Raw genomic sequence first — 13,417 nt, forward strand, 5'->3', positions numbered from 1 at the left:
AATCCCGCATCTCACATCACCTCAATTTGTTTTCAAAGTAATCTCCAGGTAATCATTATCGCTGAGAGCATCTATCATTTAGTGTTTGGTATTTTCTGTGAGGGATACCTGACCATGTATATGTTCCCCTCCGTGTGGCCCTTGACCCGCAGTAGTGCAGATCGCTTTTTGAGAGTTTAAAGGAAAGCAATCAAACCTCGATAATGTGCCGTTCCTTCCCAGTTAACTGCAGGTTTTCAGTCAGGTCCTCTATTTATATTCAAGCAGTAATTCTCGGCTTTTCAATTTCATAATTTGAATTGAGGCAGCAAACACAAATGCAGCGTTGCTATTTGAATCTGAATGTAAGGTATAGACATACAATTTGTATTGACTGTAACTTGCTAACTAGAAAAGCAAAGTTTGTTTGCCTTGACAAAACCTTGTTTTAAAGTTTTGAAAATGTTGAAAAAGCTTTGAAGTTTGAAGGTATGGATGGATGGATGGATGGATGGATGGATGGATAGATAGAAATGCTGCCCTGGAAACTAACTGAAATAAGTTAAACCTAAATAGTAAAAATCGTAAAATATAAAAAATAATAATAGTAAAAATGACAAAAGCAGATAACAAAAGTAGGCTAGTAAAAACAAAAATTTAAAGGAACACTCCACCGTTTTTTGAAATAGGGCTTATTCACTTTCTTTCCTACATTTAGATAGGTGGGCAAATGCATTTTTGTCTCAGTGCATGCATTGTTTTAGTTTGACAGGGTCGGCGCTAGCTTAGCTTAGCATAATGAATGGAATCCTTTGTTGCCAGCTAGCATGTCCTGAGTAAAAGTGATAAAAAAAATAATAAAAAAACACCTAATTACTTCTTGTGGCCTGCGTATTCACAACAAGTACAAATAGCGATGCAGATTAACACTAGGCGATTTCCTAGGAAGATATTGACTTATATATTAAGGACTATATTAGGGGGAAGCACAGGCGAAGCACTGCTACTTGGGCGTGATATCTCTGCGCCCAAGTTGCAGTGCTTTGCCTGTGCTTCCCCCTAATATAGTCCCAAGTCAATATCTGCCTAGGAAATCACCTAGTGTTAATCTGCATCGCTATTTGTACTTGTTGTGAATACGCAGGCCACAAGAAGTAATTAGGTGTTTTTTTTTTTTTTTTTATATCACTTTTACTCAGGACATGCTAGCTGGCAACAAAGGATTCCATTCATTATGCTAAGCTAAGCTAGCGCCGACCCTGTCAAACTAAAACAATGCATGCACTGAGACAAAAATGCATTTGCCCACCTATCTAAATGTAGGAAAGAAGGTGAATAAGCCCTATTTCAAAAAACGGTGGAGTGTTCCTTTAAATGAAACCTGGAAATGTAAAATTAAAAACTAATTTCTAAATATAAATAAAACCTACTACATAAATAATACTAAAGAACTGATTTCCTTTGGTGTGTTTGTGATCATTCTGTTCAAATTGACAATTGTACAATGCACAACCCTGCAATTCTCATTTACCAGGCCACTGCTGAGCGCTTCAGTGGGCATATCTGAGAGAGCAGAAGACTGCGAGGGAAATGTGATTGTGATTGTGTGTGTGAGTCTGTTTGTGTGTGTGTGTGTGCTTCACCCCTGACCTGCCACTCAGCTCCAGACGGGTGGGTGGTCGGCAGTAAAATGTCCTCATTGATCATCTGTTCTCACTTTGTGAAGGTGCCATGTTTTTGCTGTTTGCTTCAGTCACCTACACAACTAGTTGCCACTTAGTATGTCCTCTTTCTGCTCTCTCTTTTTCTTTAATCTTCTCACTGGAGGCAGGATATCTTAACCTCCACTCTGATGTGCTGCTCTTTCTTGATTCTTCGACTACCTCAGTTGTTTGTTATTCTTCCCTCCGTCTCTCGCTCTCCACTCTCCTCAGCCGAGTCCTCCGCTGTGCACACTAGCCTCTTTAACTTCCCATTCTCCACTGTTTCACACACCATTGAACTGTGCAGTGTAGGTGCTGAGACCTTCACGCTGTTCTCCTTTAACCCTTCAGCCTGTTCTTCCTCCTTTTCTTCTGGCCTTACAGAACTGTACCATGGTAACTGAGCATTTCTTCAACCTTGGGCACTTCTGGCCCTGTGGACATTTAGAAAACATAATCTTTTAAACACACTTTTCACACTCACTAGTTATTTGTCTACAAACAGTGTCCAACAGTGGACATATACTTCCCAGAAGAATACTGTCGCTTTTGTATTTTTTCCCCCCTGAAGATATAAGGAAAATTCCAATCACAATACACAAATAATTTCAATTATAAATCAGAGCTTGAATTGAAATGACACACAATCAAAATATTCTTTTCAAGTGCTATTTTCCTTGAGTTTCCTTCACATTCCATTTCAAACTATTCACTGAGACTGTTGTCCCTAACAGGTATATTAGCTTAAGTCTTTGTTTAGATCATCTGAGATGCGTAATCTAATCATATTTTTTAGAATGGATTTTCATTCTTTAATACTGAGAGTATAGTTCTACATGAAAGGAGAAAAAAAATGATGAAGGCATAGTAAAATGTCTCCAAGAGAGTTGGCCTTCATATAACAAAAAGAAAAAATGTAACTCTGTTGTTTTAATAACAGTCAACCCCTGGGACATAAAAGTGCCCGCAGTTAAAGAAACACCCAGCTATGGTATTTTGGGTCATTTCCCAATCATTTTCCTTCATCTTCTACACAGGATTTCCTGCCCTACCTCTTAATGCGTTTATCAGTAAAAGTGCCTAAATTGAATTATATATATATTCTTTTGTATTTTGGTGAAACCCATGGTTAAGATTAAGATTTTGAAGATACTTCAGCTTTTCTGACCCTTAGCCATTCTAAAAAAATAAACATTCAAAGTGAAGTGTGTAATTTCTGTGCCACTAGCATCACCAAACAAAATGGCAAAATTGACTGTTTAAAAAAAAAAGAAAAGTAATCAATATGCTCTTCCAGCAAGTCCATGTGCTTTAACCATATAATTAAGTCCATGCAAGGAGATATGAACTATTGGTGCAACGGATTACAAAACTCACCATTCAGATCATTTTTTGAGTCACGGATCTGAAAATTTTTCAGATCAGCAAACATTATTAAAGATAAGTGACCAGTCAGTAAAAAAATAAGAACAAATACATAAATTTCAAGCATAGATAAGTACAGGATAACCAAGTTGGGTCACACTTTAGATGAGGGTCCAATTCTAACTATTGACTTTTGCATCAATAAACTCCTAATTACTGCTTATTAATAGTTAGTAAGGCAGTAAAGTTTATATATTGGGTAGGGTAGGATGCAGAATAAGGTCATGCAGAATAAGGCATTAATAGCCAATATCCTAGTTGTGCATATGCATGCTAATAAGCAAGTAAGTAAGGTCTGCAGTATTCAGGTACCGAAATGTAATAATTAAATGTAAAATAACACTGCATTAGATCAATCAACGTTAAAGCTCTCTTTTGTTGTTTGATTAACATTAATGACATAAAAAAGAAAAAGAATTAAAAAAAATGACATAAACAGCAGCAGGTATTTATAGGCTGCTGTCACTTTAAGAGCTAATGTATGGATCCAAAATAACGATACACATCTGAGACGAGCATTTTGACATCATTTCGTGTGAATGTGTCCATTCAAGTGCAAGAAGACGGAAACAATTCGGTGTTTGCACGCTGTCTGAAACGTGCCTCTCTGTGTGTGCTCTCTTCGGGTGTGCGCGGAATGAAATCACTCTGGCTGTAATACACATTAAAAATAAATATTTTTATAAAACATTTCCAGACTAGTGCAGATCACTTTTGTATAAAACTGACTGCTTTCAGACAGGTTTTCCAAACATATAGCCCCGCCCCCAAACTAACACCATTGGTTGAGCCATTGTTGCTATATTGATCTGGTCAGGATGCTTAAACAGACAGAGCAATGTTTTGACATTTTGCCACAGTGTGTTTTCAGCTTATTTAAAAGTGTCTCTGAATATTAAACAGGGATTGAAGAAGATATTTAAACATCTAAAAACAATATTAATGAGAAAATAAGTGAAAAAATGTCCTTTCCTCCCTGCATGAGAATGTGCAGTGGTCAGACCAACTCATGTCACACACTCCTGTCCCAAGTAAGGACTGCTCCCCCCCAGCCCTCAGCGCTCATCTCGAGCTTCATTAATACCTCCACCCTCTCCACATTATGTAATCGGTGCATTAGACTCAAGAAGCTATCCTTTCACACACACTCCATCTGGAACAGGGTCCCATTTTAGTTCTAATGGGCCCTTCATCTAATCAAGCCTTGTGAGGGCTTTAGTGCCACTCATACTCAGTAATTGCTGCAAAAGCCTGGGACCTTTACCTCATGTGGGTATGGAACAGAGACTAGACGGGAGTCTTGGAAACAGGTGGAAGGATGAGGCAAAGAAATGAAAGCAGGAGCAAAACAAAAGACAGAGGTTAGAGGGCTGTTAAACAAGCGCAGGGCAGAGTTTGTAAAGTCATGGCAACACTGTCCCCTATATGGAGGAATGTTCACCTCTGTGGCAATCAACCACAACATCCACTTAAGTCTGGCTGTCTCTCTCTCCTCCACCTCTCTTTTAATGTCTCAGAGCAGTGTCTTTGATTCCTCTCTCTCTCTCTCTCTCTCTCTCTCTCTCTCTCTCTCTCTCTCTCTCTCTCTCTCTCTCTCTCTCTCTCTCTCTCTCTCTCTCTCTCTCTCTCTCTCTCATGTCTCTCTCTCTCTCGCATGTCTCTCTCTAGAAAAAAAATCCAAATAGAGATATTCTTGGTGTAAAGAGAGCAGAACTGAAAGCACTCATGATTTCGGGGTATTTCCAGAGTGAGAGATGAGTAAATCTACATATTTTCAAAACTGACTAGTAAGCTGGTTCTCTAAACCAAGGGTTTTTAAATCTTTTAATACTAAGGATGTACACATATGATCCCATTGTGTGTGTGTGTGTATAATACAACAATTTATTTTTTACGCATAAAAAGTATATATATATATATATATATATATATATATATATACACACACACTTTTTTTATGCTGAAAAAATAAATTGTTGTATTATGTTAGACGACATGTTTCCAAAATTAAATAATTGCCTCTAACGTATATGTTTTAGTATACTAAGGCCAGAACAAACATTTGAAATATTATATGAGAAGGGTTTTCTTTCTATTCAGCTGACAGCATCTATCGACCCACTTTGTTGAAGTAATGTTAGATGTAAAAAATGATGATGTCTTTTTTATTTATCTTAAATTGAATTTAAAATATGAAGATGCTTTTGTGTTAAAAAAATAGGGCTATTTGTGATAAATAATTTTTTTAATAAATCACAATTAATATAATGATTTCAATAAATGAGTTTAAAGTGATAAACTTTAACATATTTAATTAACATTTTTAACTCTGACAGCCCTAAATAAAACGTTCACTTTTCTGACCCTTAGGGGTCCCTGAAGTTTGAAACCCCCTAAAGAAAGTATATATTTTCTAGATAATATTTTAATCATTTGTTTTGGCTTTAGTAAAATGTCGATATAAAAGGCAGTTATTTCATTCTGTCTTTAATATAATATAATATCCTGTTTTTCTCACATACAAATTTCATACTATACATTTTTCAGTCGATTTTTTATTTTACTTTGGGAAAGGGGTCGCTCGTAAGGAGATTGTCATAATTCTTTGGTATTAAAAAGTAAGAGTAAACCATTGTGACCCATCTCTAGCCAAAACACTAATAAAGCTCAATTTATCTTAGTACTCATTAGGAAAAAAAGGTCATTTCAGACTGATACATTTCTATCTGGTTCTCAAGCTGTGGGATAAAGACACTGAGAAACATTGCATTGCTATTCTGAAGTCTTATTCATAGTGCTGAGAAAGACATTCACTGCCACTCAGACATCTCTCAGGACAAGAGGAAGAAAAATTAGATCTTCACAAGTTCAACCTAAGTCTGAATTATTGACAGCTCGTGTCTGGCAAGCTTTTTGCCTTCTCACAAGTGACACAGACGGAATCTGGTCCAGTGCGAACAGACACATTTCAATAATTCACACACTTATCAGAGACCAAGCACTTAAATTCCCACAATGAATGTTCCTGAATTCAATCCAAGCGAGCCGCAGAAACAGCTTGAGAGTGATAACCCTGAAAAATAAGCTTGTATAATGGGCACACCTTTCTGAGAGTGTTTCATTAGAATAATATTCGAGATGTTCTTTTGGGAGAGATGGAAGAGTTTCGGCTTCATTACAGCGGTGTGCTTGGCCTTGCTCAATAACGTTTGTAGTCAACTTGACCCACAAGCGTCTGATTCATCATTTCTGTCATTTAAAAACCGCACAGTCTTCCAATAACCTCCTCTTCAGCATGTAAGCTCTGAAATTAGACAAAGTATTGAGTCTAATATGAGTGACCGCAGGCAGGCGATGAGACCGAACAAGAAAATTAAAGGAGAGTCTAATCAGTCAAATCAGATTGAAGATAATTACGGTGAAATAAAGTTACCGAGACACACCACCGACAAACCCATCCCGTGTAACGACTCCATAAAACACAATGATGAATCCAGCCCTCCACTGAAACGGTTCGAAATAGGTCTATTCCTCCCAGTGTTTATCTCTTCGTCTTCAAATTGAAGGCGTTCACGAGTTTCAGTACACCTATGACTCTTATTCGCTTTTCTATCTTCTGTGTTAAGTAACAGTATGATCCCTAAACATCTGTTTATATTGGGCTGTAAAATGTGTAATCTTTTACAGTGATAAGAGAAAGCCGGGTAGCTACATAACACTCTTCACCAGCTCTCTATGTTTATGTTGTCTTTTTTTGTCTACTGTGAACCTGGGTTCAGTGTTTACTGTGAAATTAAAGTAAAAATAGAAAGCGTGTACCTGAAGGCTTTACTATATGTCTGTTTTTAACATACTGGTGGGAGGGCTTCCACTGTAATTAAATGTCGACATGTTTTTTACTGAGGGAATTACACAACCATACACTGGAATCAAAGGATAAACCTTGGCTCAAGATAAAGGCTTCCTCATAGCATTACAGAACAAAGTGTCAAGAGAAAATACCAATTTCTGCCCTACATGTGCAGCTAATCCTATAAAACCTACCCTGCAAAACACACCAATTTTGCATCTGAATTAGACTAAGGAAATCAAACATTTGAAACAAAAGACATACTTACTTTCCATGCCCCATATATATAGGGCCCCAGACTAAAAAAAAAAGACAAATTCTTTTTTAGTTTACAAAATGCCTCGATAAAGACCGTTTTTAGAAGCAGTTTAGCTCCAATTTGATCCTGACTAGGGATGCACTATATATCGGCCACCATACTGGTATTGGCCGATATATGCTCATTTTTAATGTTATCGTTATCGCCCCGGTAAGAATAATGGATTATTTCCTTCAGCTGAGACACTTCAGATGCGCACTGTTCACCATGATGTTTTTGAACTGCTTGAATGATTAGAATCACTTCAAAAAAGGAAAGTACAGTTATGTGCTGTCATATAGGCTACATAAAATTATAATGAGAACATTATAATTGTGTGCTTGCGACATGGCTTTTAATGGGGAAACTTTTGATTTAGTAATCAGGCTCTCAAAAATTAAATCCAAAAGTCTGGATTTAGATTTATCGGCCAATATATCGGTTATCGGCTTTCAAATATTGGTTATAGTATCGGCCAAAATTCTCATATCGGTGCATCCCTACCAGACTGTATTTGTGCCTTCTGTTTTTATAAGATTATGAATGCCCAACCAGTTGATAAAAAGTCAGATATTGTGCTTTATTGTGGCTCTAACATGTCACCCACATTACAGTTTTACTCCAAAGTTTTCCTTACAGTCAAGTCAACATTAGTATTGGACTTCACTGTGGCAAACAATGAATTTTTTTTTTTTTAAATAACATTTATCACAACACAGTTTACTTTACAAATAATGGTGAATGGTTCTCCAAGAATTTCCAATCAGACATAACTGAAAACAATGAATCACTGTTTAGTGAGGGAGCCGAAAACTCTGTAATGACTGTAAACGATTCACTGGGTCTGATTCAACTCTCGAGCGAGTTCTCTGAATCTTTTTGACAGACTCATTAAAAACAAACAGTTCATAAGAGTAATTTGGTCACAAATTGAACATCATGAGTCATGACACGCTGTTCATTGTTGCATTTTCAACAATGTTTTCCAAACTGTTGCCACTAGCAATTCGACTTTAGTTTGTAGTACTTATTTGCCAATATTGAAACCACTTTAGTTGCATTATGGACCCCTTCAATTCTAAAACTATGGCTGTTTTTCAACTTTTATTCACATGACTAATCATGCCAAACTATATAATAAGGCAACTATTATAACTGCGATATGTAATTGCATTTTACTTGAAGAAAAAAGAAAAATCCATACAAATTCTCTTAAACTGTGCTGCTATTTTTATACTTTTTTCCAATTAGGAGGCAATTTGCCCATCCAGCAGAAGCAACATTGACAGAGTCCCAAAAAATGATGAAAACAGATTCAAACGAATGACTCTCATATTGCTTGCCATCGAATAAACAAACAGAGATGATTAACCGTGCAGGGCCAGTGATGAGAGGGGACGGGCGAGGAATGCAGCATGCAGAATGCAACTGGCGCAGTTGTGGCCGTTTATTGTGTGTGTGTGTGTGTGTGTGTGTGTGTGTGTGTGTCTCAGTCTCACAGCACTGCAAAAAAGGGCATGCCGTGAGAGAGGGGGGGGGGGGGTCTTGGGACAATGAGAGAGTGGCAAAAACAGAAAGAGGGGCTCAGATGGAGAACACAACATGAGTCTGCAAGCCTGTGCCCAAGGGACACACACAGTCACTGAGCCTAGTACATTCTGTATTTTTTGTGCCGGGGAAAGGGGCAATTTCACACACACACATACACACAATTCTATATTTTTCTATGCTCCTGTTTCTACATCTCTCTTTCTCTCTGCCTATGATAGACTGGTTTCCTTCAGGTTCAATGTTCTTTCTTCCCATTATCCCTGTCACTCCATCTGTTTCCCTGGCTGTCTTCTACTTTTCCATCCTGTTTACATCTTTACGTTGTCTTCATTTTGTATTTCTGTCTTTTTCAGTCTGATTCAGTAGGAACAAAGATCATATCATTTCAAACACTTCCCGTCTTTTTGCTTCCTTTTCTCTCTTCCCTTTCCATCTTGCTATATATCTCTAAGAAACGAACTGTTCCGTGTTTGGAAACAGGATATGTCAACCTGGTGTCAAAAGTCTCTATTGATTAACATGATGAAGGGGTGTGATAATCAGATTTATCCCTCCTTCTTTCCCTCCGCAACCCCCTTTTCTCTCTCCTCTTTTACCTCTTGTCACAGGAGAGATTAATGACAGTCATCTCCACAGCTCCCTCTTGACCTCCAAGGCTCAAATGAGAAGACACCCTTTCATTTAAGCAATGATGCACATAACACACACACCTCGGAACACCTTTTTTTGGCCCAGCTTTACTGTCTTTGCATTACACTATTGAGCTTATAAGTTGTAATCGATATGGAAACATGTATTATGCTTTTGTATGAATTCTAGAAAATTATGTTTTAAAAATGCAGAGCGTTTTTGTTTCCACTTTTCTCCATGATCGCTTGGAGTGGGTTTCTCTCGAATCCTCAGTGAGCAGGAAATGGAAAACCTGGAGTGGATCTGGAGCAGAGTGATATTCCAGACCTGCATTTATTTAGTTTTGCTTGGTGGATGCATGGTTTGTCTTGCTCTTTTTAACTATGTTCGTTGGCGAATCAGAACTAGCATTTTTTTTCATCAGCAAGGTAAGTTATTGAATGGTTGTCATAGACTCACAATCGTGCTGTTAGACTTTATATCAGAAGTGATGCGATTCGGCCCTAGGCAAATGATAAAGACACCTCATAAAGTGCAAACGCATTTTCTTTTCTTGCCATGCTTATTTCGCTCTTGCTTAATAATTATTCATTTGAGCCTCATCTTACAAACAGATGGCACAGCTAGGAGAGAGAAATTAAACGACCAGCTAGTATCTTCAAGATGCTCTTGTAATCCAAATCCCAAGACACAGCAGATGCACTTATCATGCGATGGCAAGCGTGAAATACGCGGCCCGTGTTGGGATTTGCTCTGACAGTCTTGTATTTGAGACTGATATGGGACAGTAACCCCTGCGCAGAGGAGCTCAGAGCGGGACCTCCGAACAGCGCATTCGGCTATAACATATGACATATAAGGTATCTGCGCTTTTCTACTGACTGACGCAATGGCAATACGTACACTGCTCGAGGTCTCAAAGGACATCGATAAATGAAAGAACAAAGCATAGCGCACAATATCTGAACAATAATGCGCGCGAGCGTAAACGAAGAATTTCACATAGAAAAGCATCTAAAAATGAATTATCAAGCACATATGTGTGCTACTGTACGTGCAGTTATTGAGAAAACCCACTTTATTACTAGAGCAAACGGAGTCAGCAGAGGTGCAGGTGAGTGACGCAAACTACTGACCAAAATAAGAAACGATAATTAGCCTGCAAGACATGTAATAGCAGAAAACGGGAAACGGGAGCAGGAACTTTAAAAGAAGCGTTTTAATTTCACTTTCGTATAAATGCAATAAAATGGAAGCTAACATGATTTCTACCACATTTAATGCAGTCGATGTGCTTGTAGGTGATGCATATGCCGATGTGTTTACATGTCTCGCGATGGCAGCATTGGATAAATAGTTCTCTTTAGTGAAACATCTGGCAAGTAAACTTTCAAAGTGTTCATAGACTGAATAAATAATTCTTACCTGTATGCGAATAAGACAGGAGCAGTAGGAGAGAAAGGGGAGCGCAATACTTCCAAAAAGAAGAAAATGCCATCATGTGTGTTATTCCGATCTCTCTGTTAGTTCCTCTTCCTTAGATAGGAATTAGAATAACATGAGCGCGCAGGCTCTCACCTACGAGTTATGTCTTTTCTCAACTCCAGTGTTTGCTGGAATCGTTGTGTGTTACATAGCCTACTAGTACTCACATGCACACTCAATCTGATACAATACTCTGAATGAAAGGTGGAAATGTAGCAGGGCCGGTTTTTCTTGGGCTCAGCTTCAACCAATCGGATTTGACAATGATCAGCGCACACCCAATGGGCGGGGTAAGTGTAATATTAAAAGACAAATGACCGTTTGTTTTGATCAAAAAGACGATGTGCTATATAGCACTGCAGTTATTGGAATGAGCAGCCTTCCAATTAACCGCTCTTATAACGTGATGAATTACAGTGGCGATCAATAAAGTTTTGAACCCGCTGTAGCCTATATAAATAATTCGAATTTACTGGAACACTGGGCTTTTTAATGAATATCTAGCGTGTAATGTGGATTCCGCAGAGATAAATGACAGATTCACTGACTGGGCCAATTCAGAACAAGGAATTAGAATGTGAATCATTCAACTATGTGACATACGACGAAAACAATCAACACGATCATTAGAAACCAAACTGGCATGAAACTAGCCCGAGCAAGACTTCAATATCTTCCTCATCCTCAAACTCACTTCACTGGCGTAGCCGAATTAAAACCGCTATGAATTTATAGCCAATTTTCTAGTTTGCATTTAGCGACATCATGTGATGATTTGGAGGAATAACGATGTGGTTTTGAAAAGATTTCAAGTCAGAGGAGAATGGTGTTAGCTGTCACAATTTTAATATTTCTTAATATTAGCCTAGGCTACTATAAAATCTTGAATACAGAAAACTTGAGTTGCCCATGCAGGAATATTGTTTTCATATTAATAGTAGCCTACATTGAAAGTAAAATGTAAAGAATAGTTATAAAGCTCAAAACAAATTTTAAATACATTAAAAAATATTAATACAAATAACAAAGATAACAAAATGAAATGAAATAATAATAAAGATAACAAAATAAAATAAACAGACAAAACAAAAATATATCAAACCATTGTTATGGCCAACGAATATTGTAAAGCACGCTCCAACCAAATGAAGAAATCTCTCATGTTAAATTATGCAATAACAGCTGAAGAACACAAACAGAAAATAAGAACAAAACTGGCTGCTTCAAATTGCCTTGTTTACAGTTGCCCAACATAGACATGACTCTTTTTGTTCAATTATAGACATTCATAAGAAACACTTCTAGAAGATTATGGTCACAGACAAGCAAGAAATCAACAGCCAGAAAGTCATGTTCACCCGTGCAGGATCCAAAACATTTGTTTGCTGCCATTCTTTCCAAGTGTAGCTGTGCCGCATGCCAGAGTAGTTTATAATTGGCCAGCAAACATCAAACCTTTTGGAAGTGTTTGGTCAGAGCATAAATAATTTGAAAGCGGAAACATGTATACAAAAGGAAACTGAAAGCCATTTTAATGAGAAAATAACCATGACTGTTGACAGGCACCTTAGTAGATGAGAACCTTGAGACGTGAAATATTATTTTCACACATCAATGTTTTTTATTATAAATTGCAGCTCATGGCATTTTGAACCAAAATATTTATGCAGCAAATTAACAGTTTTTGATGTTTGGGATCATTTTTAAGTAAACAATGCCGGTGGGAAAGGTTGTTTGTGTGAATTAGGTGTAGGGCTCATCCTACAGCACTGAAATACTGCAAGGCATTTAGAGCTTTTATTATTCTCTCTCTTATGAAAGTCTATTACCTAGATGATATAAATGTGAAATGCGTGACCCTTTTGGAGATTTTCCTGCTGCAGGCCATTTATTTTAAAGAGCCCCTGGAGAAAGCAACATTTTAAAAATGGGATTTTCTTTTGGGCCTGTAGCCATTTCAAGTTTTGCTACTCCAAAGCGCTTCTCATGCTAATATATTCTCTTGTTCAAGGACTTTATGAAGAACCGCGGGAGAGAAAGAGAGATCTTGAATAATTTGTGTAATAATATTGTTTTTGTTGCATTCCATGCCATGTACCTTCGTTAATGAACTGTCATTGTTTTAGCACACATAACACAGTTATTAATGGTGGCTTCTGGTCAGCCGCACACTGTTAATAAAACTACACAAAAAGAAACACAAATATTGCAGACAGAAGAAATTAAATTAAATGAGAAGCTATGATAATGTTTACAGTGATGAACTGCTAAAGTTAAAGCATTGGAGGGTAAAATTAATAAACACAGTTGTGGTTATGTGGTGACTGGGTATAGTCCAGGCAATTCCAGTTCATGTTGTTTGTGAAAAAGTTGGGCTTGTGGCAGCATGTAAAGATAAGATATGTCACATTCTGAAAGAATACCTCAGGACTGCCTCAAGGCCTTTTTTGATATAGTTTTTTCCCCCTTCCCTTTTGTTTTTAAAGAGTTTTCTGA

General features: G+C 37.5%; 1 protein-coding gene across 2 annotated transcripts in view; it reads right to left on the reverse strand.

Annotated features, from left to right (window-relative positions):
* cadm4 (cell adhesion molecule 4) overlaps window positions 1-11,122 on the reverse strand; it is a 149,003-nt gene extending 137,881 nt beyond the window's left edge. For both annotated transcript variants that reach the window (XM_084386004.1, XM_084386002.1), the window contains exon 1: window positions 10,862-11,122. In XM_084386004.1, coding sequence (XP_084242130.1) covers window positions 10,862-10,937 — 76 coding nt within the window. In that variant the 5' untranslated portion in view covers window positions 10,938-11,122. The remainder of the gene's footprint in view (window positions 1-10,861) is intronic.
* Window positions 11,123-13,417: the final 2,295 nt, after the last annotated feature.

The sequence above is a fragment of the Rutilus rutilus genome (assembly GCF_951802725.1).
Source record: "Rutilus rutilus genome assembly, chromosome: 17".
In the NCBI taxonomy this organism is placed as follows: Eukaryota; Metazoa; Chordata; class Actinopteri; order Cypriniformes; family Leuciscidae; genus Rutilus; species Rutilus rutilus.